The 18342-nt window shown below is 41.0% G+C and overlaps 1 protein-coding gene across 1 annotated transcript; it reads right to left on the bottom strand.

Annotated features, from left to right (window-relative positions):
* Positions 1–11071: 11071 nt before the first annotated feature.
* Positions 11072–17114, bottom strand: LOC149845954 (homeobox-leucine zipper protein ANTHOCYANINLESS 2-like). Its single transcript, XM_089996097.1, has 9 exons — positions 15946–17114; positions 15607–15857; positions 15394–15511; positions 14608–15267; positions 14185–14286; positions 13867–14079; positions 12825–12999; positions 12358–12725; positions 11072–11994 (listed from the first exon to the last, which is right to left on the bottom strand). The coding sequence occupies exons 1-9, from the start codon at positions 16114–16116 to the stop codon at positions 11617–11619; spliced, it is 2436 nt and encodes an 811-aa protein (XP_089852223.1). The 5' UTR covers positions 16117–17114; the 3' UTR covers positions 11072–11616.
* Positions 17115–18342: the final 1228 nt, after the last annotated feature.

Raw genomic sequence — 18342 nt, 5'->3', positions numbered from 1 at the left:
CTCTCAATTTTTTAATCAATTTTTGAATATATATTGGAGAATCCCTCATGATAATTGTATTATCCACATAAATTAAGGCAAACACCGTATGGGTCTAATTTTTAAGAATAAAAAGTGATGTGTCACTTTCACTACAACAAAGCAGTGGATTAGCGACGACCTCATTCCGTCGCTAACCGGCTTAGCGACGAAGTAGCGATGGATAGCTTACGTTGCAAATTTTTCGACGCTAACTGGCGATGGAATAAATTCGTCGCCAGTTCTGTCGCTAATTGCGATGGAATAACGAACGATGAATTCCATCACAAATCTGTTGGTACTAACCGGCGACCTCCGCTTGGCGACGGATTTATAGTCGTCGCTAAATTATATGTATAGCGACGGATATATCCATCGCAAATAAGAAAAAATTAAAAAAATTTATTTGAAAATTAAATATCGAGAGCGCTACAATTTATATTCTCAATACAATTTATATTTTCTGTAAATAAAAAAGAAAGTACACATAAAATTTCATATAAAAGGAAACTAAAACAATTAATCATTCCACTTTAAAATTAACAAGTTTAATTATTTACAATTCAACAATTACATTTTCGAAAAAAAAAATAGAACAAATTCAACACATTAATCTAATCATCGCCAAGATTTTGTGCATCTTCTTGTTCGTTGCCTTGATCTGTCCCTTCAGCTCTGCTACATTGATTATCGCTAGCAACCTACACAAGAAAAGAACAGTCAGTATTGATAAACAAAATATATTGAAATAAATTATACACTATATGTGATTCTATCATGTGCTCATATGTGTTCGAAGGCAGTAAAAAAACTCTATATATGATTCTATCATACTCATATGTGCTCTAAGGCAGGCAAAAAATTCTATATGTGATTCTATCATGAATGATATGTGTTCTAAGGCAGTAAAAAAACTCTATATGTGATTATATCATGCTCATATGTGTTCTAAGGCAGCCAAAAAAACTCTATATGTGATTCTACAATGCTCATATGTGCTCTAAGGCAGGCAAAAAAGTTATATATGTGATTCGATCATGCTCATATGTATTCTAAGGCAGTCAAAAAACTGAATATGTAATTATAGCATGCTCATATGTGTTCTAAGGTAGACAAAAAACTCTATATGTGATTCTACTATGCTCATATGTGCTATAAGGCAAAGCAAAAAACTTTATATGTGATTCTATCATGAATGATGTGTTCTAAGGCAGTAAAAAAACTCTATATGTGATTCTATCATGCTCATATGTGTTTTAAGGCAGTCAAAAAACTGAATATGTGATTATAGCAAGCTTATATGTGTTCTAAGGTAGTCAAAAAAACTTTATATGTGATTTTATCATGCTCATATGTGCTCTAAGGCAGGCAAAAAACTTTATATGTGATTATAGCATGCTCATATGTGCTCTAAGGTAGACAAAAAACTCCATATGTGATTCTACTATGCTCATATGTGCTCTAAGGCAGACAAAAAACTATATATGTGATTCGATCATGCTCATATATGTTCTAAGGCAGTCAAAAAACTGAATATGTGATTATAGCATGCTTAATGTTAGAGACATATCCATCCAGAAATCTCAATTGTCTTAACCATTGACATACATGCTTTATTTGATTAGGTCTAAGCATGTACTTTGCCTTAGATTTCAGTACTTTGCCATTATACTCTTTGAGTTCTAATTTTGGTCTTTTACATATTATTTTTAAATCCATACGGACCTTCGAATTATCCTTCATTTTTTCTTTAACATTCATTATTGTATTGAACACATTATCAAACACATTTTTCTCCACATACATCACATCCAAATTATGTCGTATCAATAGGGTCAGCCAATATGGTAGTTCCCAAAAAATAGATTTCTTTGTCCAATTGTGATTCTTCCCAAATCCACGAAAGGGTGTTGGACTACGAGCATCTGTTAATACATCTGGAAAGTATCGCAATCTTCTTAGAATCTCTATGCCAGACAATCTTGTGGATGGACCTTCTATTTCAGTTGTGCCTGCTCTAAACATGTTCCTTTATCGTCGAAACAGATGATCGCTGGGTAGAAATCAACAATGACACTCAAACCAGCAAGGCTTCCTTCCATGCATCAATTTAAAAGCTTTGGAATCCTCCATGCAGTACGGACATGCCAACCTCTCATGTGTGCTCCAACCAAATAGCATACCATATGCAGGGAAGTCACTGATTGTCCATAGAACAACGGCCTTCATATTGAAATTTTGTTTTTTGTCAGCATCATACGTGGTAACACCATCATCTCATAGTACCTTTAGTTCATCAATCAATGGCCTTAAATATACATCAAGATTTTGGTCAGGTGAGGTCGGACCAGGGATCAACAACAACAAGAAAAGATTTGGATGTTTCATACACAAGCTTGGTGAAAGGTTGTATGGAGTTATAAATACTAGTCAGCATGAGTATGGAGTTGATCTACCCCCAAATGGATTAAATTCATCTATACATAGACCGAGTCTAACATTTTGCACTTCCATTACGAAGTTTTGATGAGTACGATCAAAGTGCTTTCAAGTTTCAGCGTCAACAGGATGCGTGATCTTGTTTTCATCGTGTCAAACTTTATTTGCATGCCATCTCATGTGTTTAGCTGTCCTTGAAGACATATACAATCGTTGCAATCTAAGAGTGATAGGAAAGTAGCAGAGTGACTTGTATGAAACTTTCTTTGATCTCGTGCTACCATTGTCTCTTATCTTTGGCTTGAACCGAGGATGCCCACATGACGGGCATGATATGTTATTTTCCTGATCCTTGAAATACAACATGCAGTGATTTGGACAAGCATCAATCTTTTTATACCTCATACCTAGAGCGTTGACCATAACTTTCGCACGATAGAAATTTTGTGGCAATTTCTTATCTTTGGGCAACATACTCTTCACAATCATGTACAAATGGTCAAAACATGATTGAATCAAATTATACTCGGACTTTAAATTCATTAGTTGAAGAATTGCAGACAAGATAGTGTGACTCTCGCAACTGTTCCAAAGTAGCTCATCAGCATCTCTAAGTAAATCATAAAATCTACTAGCTGCATTGTTTGGTGATTCTTCATATATGGCAGTTCTTATATCACTAGGACTCATAGCATAACCCAGTTTTGTTCCTGCGACATCAAATATCAAATCCATATATAGATTATCATGCACCACATTTACCCGTGCATCAAAATTGTTTCTAAATTTTTCTCCATGAAACATCCAATTCTGATAATCACTCACAAAACTCTTCATGTATAGGTGATGTCTAATGTCATGAGGTTCTACAAATCGATTATTCTTACAAATTTTATAGGGACACCTAATCCGACCTGTGGGATTCATTGTACTGACACTTGTCGTTGCAAATTCAATAAAACTTTCAACACCGTTCATATATTCATGCGATAATTCATTGTCCACTATCTTACGGTATATTCATTCACGGTTTGCAGTCATTTTTGTATGATGTTACGAATAATAACCTAATCAGTTAAAAGAAAACCATCAGAATGTTCTAATGAAGAAAATATCAAATTTATCATGCAATATATGATGTCATACAATAACAAGAATTATGGTGCATGCATTGATAACTTAATATTTTCATGTGCAAACTATTAATGACACGATACATTCATTTGAAGCATGTTTTCATTATTCAATTTCACATGGAAGCCATAATCAAATTGAAAGTAACTACATGCAAGCATGAATACAATTACATCAAACATTGCAATACATCGAAATCATTCATATCAAACAAATGTCAAACATGTACCTGCAGCAAACACACTTCAATATTCCACTAACTACTATCATGCCTAGCATGAAATCCGTACTCCAAAAATAAGAACATTTCTATTCTCATACATTAAAATCATGCTCAGCATGATCTCCGAACTCCAACAAAGCATCCCTAGATATCAACAACTAAGTGAGTGTGTGAACAATAAAGTGTTACATCTAATAAATTAAATAACATGTGATGCGCTTGCATCACTTACTCACCACGGGTATTTACCCGATTTGCATTGTTTTTGTCACTTACTTACCACGGGTGGCTGAGCACAAGCGGGTTCCGTTAAGAAATCTGCAAAAAATATTGTTTTAAAATTAAGTCACCACCTGTCGAAAAAAAGTCGAGGCAAATAAAAACATCTTGCATAGGCCTTGAGAAGCCCAACACCCAATGACCTACCGAAACGCATGGGGTCGACCCCCTACCGGAAAACGCAGGGGCTTGACCCCCTGCCGGAAACCGCAGGGGGTCGACCCCCTGACGGAACAGCGGGGGGTCGACCCCCTGCAGGAACAGCAGAGGGTCGGCCCCCTGCGTTTCTGCAGGGGCTTGACCCCCTGTCGGAACGTAGGGGGCTGACCCCCTGTGTTCCTGCAGAGGGGTTGACCCCCTGCCGGAACGTAGGGGGTTGACCCCCTGCGTTTCTGGCAGGGGGTCGACCCCTTGCCGGAACAGCAGGGGGTCGACCCCCTGCCGGAGTTTTAAAATTTACCTGGTGGCAGCGGCGGCGGAAGGCTGACAGGAATCGGCACCTGGGGACGGTGGACGGTGGGGGCCGGAGAGATGCCGACGGGATAGATAGGGCGGCGGGAGGGAGATGGCGGCGGGCGGTAGCAGGAGCAGCGAAAGAAAAAAAAAAGAGGGTTGGGATTAGGGGTTATGCGACATTTAGCGACGGATTAATTTCGTCGCTAAGCCACCGTAAATCAAAACACGAAATGGCGATGAATATATTTCATCGCAATTTAGCGACGGAATATATTCTGTCGCAATTTAGCAACGGAATATATTCCGTCGCAATTTAGCGACGGAATATTTTCCGTCGCAATTTAGCGACGGAATATTTTCCGTCGCAAAAGACGTCGCTAAATGGTGCATCCATTATGACAAAATATTACCTCGCAAAAGTCATCGCTAATTAGCGACGGATTTTGCGAGGGGATATATTCCGTCGCTATTTTCGTAAATTTCATTGATTATAGCGACGGATGTGTTTCTCTCGTTAATCTGTCGTTAACTAGCGACATAATTATTCTGTCGCTAATCACTTATTTTCTTGTAGTGTTTTTGCCCCCAATGAATCCCAAGGTCTACAGAAATGAGCATAGTTGGGCAAACCAAGCGCGAGGTATTTGTTTTAAACCATATAGAACACATTATAACTTACACACATAGCCAGTGAATTTTGGATCTTCAAATCCTGGTGGTTGATCCATATACACTTCTTCAGATAGATATTCATATAAGAAGGCATTATGAACATCTAATTTTTTAATGAACCATTTTTTGCTGACAACTATAGACAAAAAAAGTCTAATGGTGGTTAGCTTGACCAAGGGATGAATGTTTCAAAGTAGTTTATTCCTTCTTGTTAACTGAATCCTTTGAACACAAGTGTTGCCTTATATCTTTTAAGAGTCCCATCAACTCTTCTTTTTTACTTTATATACCTATTTATAATTGGCCACATATTTGGTTTGATGAAAAAGAATAAGGGTTCAAGAATGGTTTTTGATAATGGAATCAAATTCATTTTTCATGGCAGCTTGTCACTTAGAATCCTTGACGACTTCTTTAAAAGAGATGGATTCATTATCCCGAGCAAGAAGGGTTAGAAGGGCCATTGGTATAAGATATTTGGTACTTTGATATACCTTAGTTTTCAAGGTTCCATCTTAAAATTTGGTAATTATATAATGGGTCTTAGTTGGATGAGTAATAGTAGAGGATGGTTCCTAAGACTGATTTGGTTCACTAGCTTGTTGTAATTCACATCGAGATTAAACTTGACTACTTGGGTTTGACATGACAGGATTAGAGGAATGACTTATGTCTTTATCTTTATTGGGTTCATGAGTGATATGAGGTCTTTCTAGTCTTTGGACATCATTAGGGATGAGAAGGATATGACTTTGAGTCATCTTGGCCTTAGATTCATTGACTTCGCTCACTTGATCTTTGAAGGGAAAAACTTGTTTCGTCAAACACTATATTCCGAAAGGTAACAATTTTTATAGTTTTCTTATCCATACAAAGATATTCGTGATAATGTGGAGCATAACCCAAAAAATGCCCATCTTGAGGACACTTAAAGTCAAGTTTGTTGGATCGATTATCTCTGACACGTATAACAAGATCATCCAAAAACCATTAAGAAAATAAAAGAAACTAAAACTAATAAAGACAAGCAATATTTTTAATGTGGTTCGGTCCAAGGAAGGCTTACGTCCACGGATGCTCTCTCACTCTCTCATTGGTCACCATAAGAGATCACTGATATTTATTTATAAGAGTTACAAAACAACTTTTGTAGATCAGTACATTAGGTAACTGGCAAGAGATTAACATGAACAGAAATCAGGGATTCTTAACTGGCCTTGATCATGATAATCTCTTTGCTGGATTGGGTCATGCTCTTTTCTATTTGAGTTGATTTTCAAATGATATCTGCAGCATGTGTGGTTATCCACATATGACAAGTTTCCTTGATCTCTATAACTTCCATGTTTACCTTGTTTCACCTCATTAGGTGAGATTCTTTTAATCTTAGTAATTCTCATCACTGTGGACTTGGTTTGCATTCATGTGGATTAGTTAGATCGGATCCATATTTCTAACAGTTCTGCTCTCTTAGGCAGTTCTTCGATATTTGAGGCTTTTCTTGAATTTTGAGAGAAGTGTTAGAGAGAATGTAACGGCTTCTTTATAGTGAGTGAGATAAACTTTTTGGTGGAACACATCGATCCTCTTAGTGGGTCAAACTACACGTGCAGTTCTCATTTGTGGTTTTATTTCTTATCTCTTGCATTGGTGATTGATTATATTAATAAAGGCTCTCGGTACTCTCTCTGTGGTTATAGGTGGTTTTACTGAACCACAAAAAAACCTTTTGTCTTATAGTTATTTGCTTTTTTTTTATTTTTATTATGATTGTGTTCCTTAATGACATCAATATTAGATCCGCCCTAGTGTGATCCTGGGCATGAGGCCCAAAATCATAACACGATTGGCTTGGGTTACAAATAGTTAGAGGCTTAGTTAAGCGCCTAGTAGAGGCATGACTAGGTGATCTGGACCAAGTACTTTACAAAGTACTCGGGACACACAAAACACAGAGTCGCTACTGCAGCCAGCAATTTTCTGTGTTTTGTGTGGCCTACAAGTCCAAGGGTCTGATCTATGGATCTGTTCTGCTGGTGGAGCCGTTCAACGAGAATCAGAGAAAGCACATTGATGGACTTCAATGATTGCCCTCAGCCATGCAACCCAATTAGTGCAAGTATGAATGCTCCATAGGCTCTCCCAACTCACTTTGGTTCAACCATCCCCTATGTCATCCCTATTGTCATACCTCGTAGGATCACATTGATGCAATTTGTTTCGATCAAATCTGACCCCATAGATGGAGAATTGCCAAAAAATCCTACAAACAACTTGAATTTTGGCAATTCAATTATTGATTTCCACTACCCCAAAGGGGTTTGGCATAGTGGGTTGGGACCTATGCCGCTAGGCACAGAGACAGACATAAATTAGCCCCCCTCCCCCTCCCCCCCCTCAAAAAAAAAATATCTGCCAAGAATTTTTTTTGGGTTTATGTTTGGGCCCCTCCCTCCTCCCCCAATAAAAGTTTCTGGGTTCATCCCTGGCTAGGAGGTGGTTTAGATTCAAATCCCATGGGTGTCACCAGTTGCGAAAGTTAAAGCGTGGCAACTCCATGGGAGAAAGGGGTAAGCTCACAGAATTTTATGCTGCTAGGCCAGTGACCGTAAGCGCGGCATTCAATGCCAGCGCAACTAGATCTCTAATCCTGGGGATGGTTTCTTCAAGTAAATATCAAAAAGAAAGTATCGATCTTCACTAAATGGATGATGTAGATCACATATATAAAGTCTTATTTAATCAAATTAAACAAATTGCATCAATGAAATCCCATTGAAGGGTAAGAAGATAGGGATGACTGAGGGGATGAGTGGATTAAGACCCCCAAACTTACACCTTTTTTTTATTGTCACCCAGTATAAGTCAATTTTCATAACAAAGCAACGAATGAGGGCTCCACTCATCTGGTAGGGGCAACCCATGAATGTAATCAAGTTGATAGAACATCACAAGTTCAAAACTCATGGGTGCATATCCTTTGCTGTGAGGCCAGAGTTGGGCATGCTTTCTGGTGTACAAAGGAGAGTTGGGCATGCTTTCTGGTGTACAAAGGAGAGTTGGGGTTTTGTGGGTGATCGAGGTGCGCGGTTTGTGCTAGTTATCCCAAAAAAAGGAATTTCAGGACAAAGTAATGAGTGGGAAACATGAATTCGTCAAATGTTGTAGCTGATGGGTTTTGCTTGTTCTGTTTGATGATGGCCAATTCGAATTAACGTTATTTTCATAATTTATCCTCTAAAATTAAAGGATTTGAGAAAACTTTAACGATAGAGATTGATCTCCATTAGCTGAACGCTAGACTTACGATGAGTTTGGATTAAATCGAATTTGAGGAAAATATAATTTGAATTACCAATCCCGTTTGTGCCACGTCGGATTCACTTGTTTGGATCCAGTGTTGTCAATATCGTCTGTATCCCCAGAAAATCAATAAGATAATGACCTGAATCCGCTATTTTTTAATAAATACAAAATTAGATTAAAATTAATTGCTTAATATTATTTTAATGGTTTTAACACTTGTCACGTTCTGATTGACATGTAATATTTAAATTTTTTTATTTTTGCCGATTCAGAACGATTCACTATCGGCCGATTTACATGAATCGTTGGCCAAACCATACAGGTCCGATTCCAATACTGATCAATTTTCTGGTTTGGTTTGAATTTGAAGTCCCTAAAATTCTGTGTTTAGAGTGGACACCGAAATTTTATCAGAATTTCCAGCCGGCAAGATTTATGGGGTTTTCCAGTGGGTGCAATGGTTGACAACAGAATCTGATCAAAATTTCCAGCCGGCAAGATTTCTGGGGTTTTCCAGTGGGTACAATAGTTGACAACAGAATCTGATCAAAATTTCCAGCCGGAAAGATTTCTGGGTTTTTCTGTGGGAGCAGTGGTCTCTAGGGAGACTTCCATGTGGTTCCTATCCTCCAATCGATTTGTGTAGACGACGTGAATGATTTTTTGGCAACAACATTGGCCGGATTTTGCTCAGAGATCTCTGGAAGAACCGAGATAGAATGATCTTGAGGTTCAAATTTTCTAGGAAATTGAGAAAATAAGGATAAATTTTTTGAAAAAAAAGGGCTTTTATTTCAACGGATTTAACTAAGTGAAGGTACCTAGCAAGAAACATGTAGGAAAAGTGATGCCAGGAATTTTCCGACCCTTAAAAACAAGAGACTTTCACTGAGTTTTTTCTAAAAAAATACACTTTTTGATAGAATGGGTCGAAGAATGTTTCCTACCAAAAGAAAATTTATTTTTACACCCCCCCCCCCACCTCTTCTCTCATTTTTTCACATTTTCTCACTCTGTTTTTTCTCATGCTACACAAACAAGCAAAATGCTTACTTTTAAAAAACTTCTCATATCAAAAACTCTCTTTTCCTATGTGATCTTCCAAAAGTGCCCTTAAAGTTTCCCAAACGGTGAAAATATAAAGACTATAAATTCTCTTTGGTATCTTTGTATTGAGAATTCGCATTTTCTTGAGAATTCTCTTCCAAAGTTAACTAATCGCATCCTTAATTTCTTTTTCAGGCTAGGCCGATGGAAAACCTTCCTTCACCAACGTAAGTCCCAGGCTGATAAAACCCTTAAAGCCTCTTGTACCCAAAGAAATGTGCACCCAGCTTCAATCGCCTCTACGGCTCCACCAGATCAGCAGAGCCCTTGTGGATCACTGGACTTAATTTAGTTCCGAAACTAAGAAATGCATAGACACAAAGTATGTGCTCATTGTGCGTTTGCTAATACAATTATCCGTACCCCTAAGAGACGACATCGTTTGAATTTATAACCGACCCAAACCCGATCAATGTTAATCCCCCCACCCCCACCACAAGGACACAAAGAACGGTTAATAGTAATCCGAATCCTCATCGGGATCCGGACCCGACTTTGCCTTTAATTTCCTGGTCAGGTAATCAATCAAACAGTCGACTCGTCCGTTTCCTCACACCAAAGAAGAAAAAGGCACCAACAGTCGCACGTGCCGGGTTGCACGCACGCTCGGACACGGCCTAACAAAAACTCCAAAGTAGATCGCACGTACCAAACGTCACGAGTCACACGTGTCGCAATCTGCCGAAATATCATCATGACAGAAGCAAGATCACGATCTACGGTGCATGATGTACCAGGCGTTCGTCTGTCATTGGCTAGTACATGAAAAACCACGCCCAGCATTAATTTGGCCTGCCCAAAGCGGAGACTCAGCATTAAATGGAGGCGGCCCCGCAACTACCCCCATTTCGCCTCTTCCTTCTCCCCCCCCCCCCCCACTCTCGTACCGACAAGCTTGCCGAAAAGACCACACCGCTGGCATTAATTACGGAAGCGCCACCAAACAGGAAATTCTATAATAGATTTTTAACCAAACAGCCGGAAGCCGGACGGAACTACGAAGCCAAACCTGGAAGAGTGTGATGAAATCGTTTGAACTTTGAAGCCACCACCCAATTCCATGGCAACCCCAAACAGCGATTTAGTCTCTGCGAAAGCCAAACGGGGGTTTTGGACACCACCACCAGCAGCTAGCAATCACAGACAAGGAAGAAAAAGAACCAAGAGTCCAAGACTCATCATGGACGAGATCAAGAGGACAAATCCGTCCTTCCACTAAAGCCAAGTTGACATTCAATGGCATACTTGCTGAAAAAATAGACAAATAAAAACTTTGTCGAAGACGACGAAAGCACCTCCACAAACACAACAGAAACGCGCAAGTCTTTTTTTCTTTCTCCCACAAGAAAACCCACGAGTATAGATAACAGCACTAGTACGAAAAACGGAAAAGGAAGCACAAGATTGCAAACGTCAGCCATCCCAAATAAAATAAAGAAAAGAAAAAGCTAGATTTTACCATACACAAGGAAATAAAGGATTACGAAAAAACAACACTAGTCTCGAGTCGAATTCACTTTTCTCGCCATCCACTAGTCTTTTTACTTAGCTCATACTAAAATAACATGAACACAAAGACACCCACCACGAACCAAGTGGCTCGACGAAGCCAGTCAATACCCGAACCAACACCCTTGGTTCAGTGAAACGACCCGAGCTCAGAATTCTTCCAACGTCGTTCGTTCAGTTCCTCTCAATGGAGTCAGTTTTCTCGGTTCGTTCTTGACTCGAACCCCTTTTTTAACGCCACCACCATTTTCCTTGGCTTACACCAAACAGCAGATATCTAGCGAGCTCTCAACACGGGGCAAAAAATGACTAAAACCACCCCAAACTCCAACCAAGAGACGCTTCTCCACGGTCGATCATTGGAAAATTTAAGGTCGTTTTGGTCATTTCGCCTCCGATGACAAGAGCTTCCCAACATCCACGATTTTATTTCTCATTTTTTCTTTCGTTTTCAAGAGAGAGAGAGAGAGAGGTCAGTTCTCGCAGTGAAGGGCAGCCTTGATCTTCTGAACGGTGCAAGAGATGAGGTTGTTGACGGTCTCGACGGACTCCACGGTGAGCTTGGCGGTAGGGAGGCTGTTCACCAGCACCTGGAACGCCACGGTCAGGAGAGAGCCCCCCACCCTCGCCGGCGGGCCCATCCCGCCGAATTGAGAAGCCGGCCGGCAACCAGGACCGTCGGGCAGGATCGCGAAGCCGGACGGCAGAAGCGCAACGTAGACCGAGTCACCGCCGTTCATCACGACGTGCATCGCGGGTATGTCTACCGGGGCGTACACCACCAGGCCGCCCGCTGCGTCGATGCACGTCTCCTGCAGGATCAGCATGCTGCTCTGGTTGGCGTTCATGGCCTGCCAATCCACACACGTCTCACTCAATAAAAGCAAAGCAAGAAATGCAAGTAAACATGCAGTTAAACGCAAATAATCAATGCTACCAACGATGAAAATATCGGGATTCTGCTGGATAAAGCCATGCACGAGGGATGATCCCGATATTTTCACGAACTCTCGGGGGCCGATAACGTGATCTTCAAGAACAGAAATAGTTACCAAACAGACACAAAACTAACGATTCCCTCCAGCGACTTCAAAGCAGAAAGTGAGTAGCGATCTCGTAGTCGTTGCCATGCAATCTTTTCACAAATGACATTTATATCCGCAAGGTTGACGGCGTCCCATTTTTTTTCTCATGAGAAGAGGAAGAAAACTCACGCTAGCACGCAGGAGGGAGACGCAGTTTCCGTGATCCTGGCCCTTGGCGATGTGAGCCATCTCCTGCATCGGCCCCCCGTTGGACAGGATATCCCACTGGCTCCTGAGCCGCTCGTCGCGCAGGAAGTCGAACAGGCGCTGAGGCGAGATCGGCAGCCACACTGATGTCGCAGCGCTCAGCACCACGCCCGGCGGCTCGCCAGGATCATCTACGCTCTTCCTCGTCATCACCCGGATGTCATCGTCCGCATTGCCAGTGCAGAGCTTGTTCCATTTGTGCACCGTTGAGGAGCACACGCCTGCGCAGAAGTTATCCGTCATCCGCTGCGCGAGCTTCAGCATGCTCCGGCGGCCGGCCAGAGTGATCGCTGCAACCAACAACAGTGAAACGCCGAGATCAAGCTGAGGCCGAACCGAATCAAATGCCAATCAACAGCTGTGGCCAAGACCAATCGGCCAAGACGTACCGGAGTTGTCGCGGCTGGGAACCGTAGAGGACATAAGGATGGCGAGGCACTCGCATTGTCTCTGCAGTGTTGCGACCCACCTCTGAGCGCCGAACCCCATGCCCGAACTCAGCAGCGAGTGAAACAATTGATGAACGCCACCCTCGTCATACTCTGCGTGTTCGACCCACACCACCTTAAAAAAAGAAAATCAACAACACACATCAATTTTAGAGTTTATCTTCACACCAAGAGTAGAGATCCCTTAAAATAATATATATAATTATACAAGAAGACAAGGGAATCCGGGAGAGACCCACATCTACATAAATTATACAGGCGATACATGTTCCAAAAGAAGAAAAGAAAAAAGCATACCACCACCAACAGGATTACAAGGAGCCACTGTCGGTTGGAAGATCTAAAAATGATGGATGAATAGACAAGTTTTTGAATCACGGTGAGTCGGTGACGTATTTTCGGGGAAGCCCAAATCAAGGATAGCAAGGAAAACCCCATAATGAGATTTGAAAATCAAGAGTTTAGGTGGAACCTGAAGCGGAAGCGAGGGGTATTGAGAGGTGGGAAGGAACACCAATAAGAGAAAAAAAATCACACTATTTCCCAGGGGGTTGCTCAAAAGTAGAGGTGGCAAGTCATGGCAGCTAGACTCGAGATGTCACATTCAATATGTCCTCACTAGGGTCTCGAGGACCTTGATAATGAAAAAGATTATGAAAGAAAACGGGATGGCAACCTAGGGTATATAATTTTATTTCTATGATTGTACTAAAATTAGACAGTGGTTAATGGAAGAAGCATCTATCCACTAAAAAGAATAAAAATTGGCAAACTTTATTAGATTATCATGACAGAAGGTGCCTAGGGAGAAGTTAAGAAAAGAAGCATCTATTCTTTATAAAATTGAATTGGCAGAGAGCACAAAGACCTAAGATTATTTGGAGTAGAGATAGTCAACTGCTTCACTGTGATATAAGCGAGGAGTTTACTGTTCACCATAACGTTAGATTCAACTTTGGAGTGTGTGTGTGTGTGTGTTCACCTTGGAGTAACCATTGGGCATATCTTGGACCACACAGCCTGAAGGAAGTCTCCTGCAACTCATATAACCAGCAGTAGTTTGGCTCTCCCTAATGCTGTCAACGGAGACGTCGACCACAGCCCATACGCCTTCAGCATGTTGCTTGCAGAACCTAAGGAAACGAACCTCTCGGATTGGCACTAGGGGAGAAAGAACTTGAAGCTCAGCGTGCATCTGTGTACATTAAGAAAAAAACAAGTATTCATATCAATCGTATTGAGAGGCAAAATTTGTATATTGAAAAAGAGTTGTTCCCTTAAAGAATTGCAGAAACATTACCAAATGAAGAGCACCGTTTCGCGTCCCGCACAACCCACTCGAAATCACATCAGTAGTGGATGACCTTGCAATCATACATGGGAACATCTCCGCCCAACGATTCTATAAGAAACAAAGAATCAATGAGACATTTTTTGCCCCCCTTCAACATATTGCTCAATTATCAATTTACCGTGAGAAGAATAGTGAGAGCTTCAATTTGAAGGCCTAGAAGATGATTAAATCAACCAAAAAGACAACCAACAATGTGAATTACAAATGCAAGATTCTAATTGACACCGTAACCATCAGTAAAGACAAACAAAATCAAATCATTGCACCTATTTAGTTATCATACGTAGTAGACTCAAACATTTAACAAAATTTCATGAAGTTATGCATGAGTGAAAATTTGAAAAAGAAAAATCAACCCAAATTCATTACCGGATCCATTAGCGTTTCTACAAGCGCCACACTGTTTATGATCACCAGGCCACTCTCCCTAGTCGCCTCCGTGACATATCCGACAGGCTTAGGCCCTATACAACGAGGGAATGCCCGAAGGTAGTCCTCATAATTAAGGGTCTCCTTCCCACCTTGCGAACCGGGAATCCAGAGTGGTCGGTCAGTGTTAGCCATCTTCACGAGTTCATCCATGGCGACCAACGCCAGCTCTGCAAACATCGATCTCTCCAGGCCCATCACATTTGGGGGCCTTGGCGGTACAACACCGAGAGCTCCGTCGCAACCAAACTCATTGCCAGCAGGTAATGTGGTAGCCATGCCGCTCAATCCTCCAAACCCGTTGCTGCCCATTGCAAGCTCAAGAGATGAACTCGGAATCGGCGGCACCGAAGGCATAGCAGATACAGGCCTGCCCAAGAACTTGCCTGCAAGGGCACAAACTCTATCCAATTCATCTTTCAGCCTCGCATTTTCAATCCTGAGATGCTGTTCTTCCAAAGAAACCTCTCCGAGAATAGCAGGCCCCCCACAATTGCTACAGATAGGATTCCTCATGCCATCCCGAATCGACATGTTCTCGGCTCGAAGTTTGTCATTTTCTTGCCTCAGCATGTTGTTTTCATGGCGTTCCAATTGAGTCTGTTAAAATAGCTCCCACATTTCACATAAGAAATTGAAGAAGACAAAAATAAATCCCAGACAAAAACGACCACTACTACCAACAAGAAAAAACAATTGTTTAAACAATTAAAAAAAAAAAACTACCTTCATTTGGGTACGCCTATTTTGAAACCAGAATTTAACCTGTCGGACCTCAAGATTCAACCTTTTACTCAGTTCCAATCTTTGCTTCTCATCAGGATGAGGGCATTCCTTGAAGAGGCTATAAATAGAGAGATAAACGAGTAAAAACTGAGATATCATTCCCCCAAAGAATAAAAAACAAAATAAAAGAAAATTTAAACCAGAACTTCTTACGCTTCTAGTTCCTGAATCTGCTGGGGAGTGTGCCTATGATATTTTTTCTTCCTTGGAGGATTATCACCCTCTTGTTCATCCCCAGACCCGCCCTCCATATTATCGCTACCAGATCTGCTTTCATACTCATCGTCCTTGGGCCTGCTGGCTTCAAGCTCACCACCAGCACAACCAGCAGCAGCAGCAGCAGCGCAACCGCCGCCGTTGCCGAGTCCCTGACCATCCATACCTCCTCCACCACCGGTACTCGTCTGCCAGGAAAACCCAACAATCCAAATTTCTTAACCCCAAGAGAGAGAAAGGCCAGAACAAAGAAGAGAAGGATTGAGCTATGATTACCAGTGTTAGAGACAACCCAGGAGAGCTAAGCATGTTCTTAGAGGATCTGGGCAAGGCAGAAGGGGCAACGAGGCGGGACTGAATGATTGCACCCACAGGCATATTGTAAGGCAAATCCGTCACTACCCTTGCACCACCAGAGTTCCTATCTAGAAAATCCCCAAAACTCATCAAAACCCACCTTTTATCTTCCTTTTTTTTCTTTATTCCCTTACAATTTTTCTTTTTTCCTATCTCAGAAAACCCATTCCGATATGAAAAAACTAAAAAGGAAAAACACTTAAGAAAACATAAGGGAAAAAATGGAGAGAGAATAGTGGAGGCACAAGCATACACACAGTATGAACTAATGCCTCCAACTCTCTCTCTAGAAACCGAGAGAGAAAGAGTGAGAAAAAAGGCAAGCAAGAGCAAGGAAAGATATCTCCATTCCACCACTCAAGAAATTAAACTATTTCCTTGCTCGTCGCTTATAGCTCTTCATTCTCACCCCGTCTCTCTTTCTCTCTCTACCCCTTCAAAACCCTAGACTCCCTTCCTGCATGCAAACCTAAAAGAGTACCACACAGAAGAAAAGAAGAGTAAAAAAAAAGGGAGACCAAATTCTGTTTCTTGAACAATAAGAAAAAGGAGAAGACGCTAATGTTCAAATCCACAGCGGGAGAGGATAATCAACCATGTGAATGCAACCAGACCTTACAAATACTAAAAGAAATGAAGGAAAATCTAGAGAGAGAGAGAGAGAGAAAGAAAGACTGGGTTGGTTGGCCTCTTCGATTTCAAAATCTGCGGAGGTAAAAACAAAAACATGGGGAGAGTTGAAACCTTTCAGAGATTGCTAAAACATCTAAAAGCAAAGCAGGTAGAAAATAAGAAATGCCCCCCCTTTTATGCATCTCTCTCTCTCTCTCTCACTCTATAATCCCTTCCTTTTCACCTTCCACTTTACTACCGCTGACGCTGTAAAAAACAGTAGGACCATGGATCTACCTTTTCGTCTCTTTGCAGATTAATCGTTGGGATCTGCACCACTACAAAGAAAAACATATGACAAAAGGAGGACAGGCTTTGCAGTTGCTGACTTTGCATATACTAACACTGCCACCCTATTCTCAGGAGTATGGCTCTGAGTCAAGTTTTTCTTTTCTTCCTTTTCCAATTTTCGATCTGCTTTTACCCTCCTTTCCACTTTCCCTATATGGAGAAAATAAATCCTCGTCAACTAAGAATTCCAAAGTTTATAAACCAAAAACTTGACGACTCAGAATCGGACATACCGGTTCTCTTATGACTCGTATCATCTAAAACGATCTCTTGTAATTTGTTCAATCACTTTTTAGAAAATTTAACTTTGACTTATTTACAAACACACGCCGAATATTTGAAATTCTACATATAAGTACATAAGATTGAAAAATAATGCTAAAACACCCGTCTCTTTTAAATCAGCTCGGTTTACTATGGTCAAATCATCGTCACTCTTGATAAATTTACCTAATTACCCCCCTTCTCTGGTTTACAATTGAACGTCCTTTACAAAGCCCATGATCAAAAGCAAACCACAGTTTGACCATAGTAAACTGAGATGGTTTAAAAGAAAGCGGGTGTTTGAGCATTATTTTGCAAAACCAAGTGCTTATCTGTAAAATTATAGAATTGAAGCAGGTGTTTGTAAATAGGTTAAAAGTTAGGACAGTATTTACAATTTTTTTTTTTTTTTAATGATGAGAAACCCTCGCTGGGAACCAAGTTTTTTTAAACCATACACCCTATGAAAGGTGGGACTCAGACTTGAGACGAAGGGGTCGTCACCTTCTCCCAAGAGTGTAGTCAGTTCAATCTTGTATATGAATTTTGTATTCTTGTTTCATCTTGCATGGATATTTCAAGGGAATTCTGCTCAACGTTAGCTTGAATGCAAGTATGAACTATGGTTGCCTTTGGCTTGGATCTATGTGGTGCATATCTATGAAGTAAATGCCTTGAATCCAAAGGAATGATCAGTTGTAGCATGGGGTTCATTCAAGATCCAAGGTAGATCTAAGGCTGCAGAAGAGCGGGAAACATGAGGTGTTCAAGCTTAGACATTTTATTGAGAGACAAGCCAAGCTAGAGCTCACGACGAACTCGAGCTAAACGAGTCAAGAAGATAGCAATCTTGAAAGGATTAGTTTTTTTTGCATATTTACACGGAGAAACCACTCTCACGATCAGAGACCTAGTCGCATTAGCTTTGCATGATTTACTTACAGTGGTTGTCCAAGCAGCGTAAAACTCTATGGGCTTGCCTCTTGCCCCAGGAAGTCACCACATTTAGGCTTGCACAAGGGGTGACACCCTCGAGATTTGAACCAAGACCACCTGCCTAGTGGGCCTTGTCCCATTTCACTGTGCCAT

The sequence above is a fragment of the Nuphar pumila genome, chromosome 2 (assembly GCF_984573655.1).
Source record: "Nuphar pumila chromosome 2, dmNupPumi1.hap1.1, whole genome shotgun sequence".
NCBI classification, from domain to species: Eukaryota; Viridiplantae; Streptophyta; class Magnoliopsida; order Nymphaeales; family Nymphaeaceae; genus Nuphar; species Nuphar pumila.
Note: the sequence above shows the minus strand (reverse complement) of the source record. Positions and strands in the feature narration are given on the sequence as shown.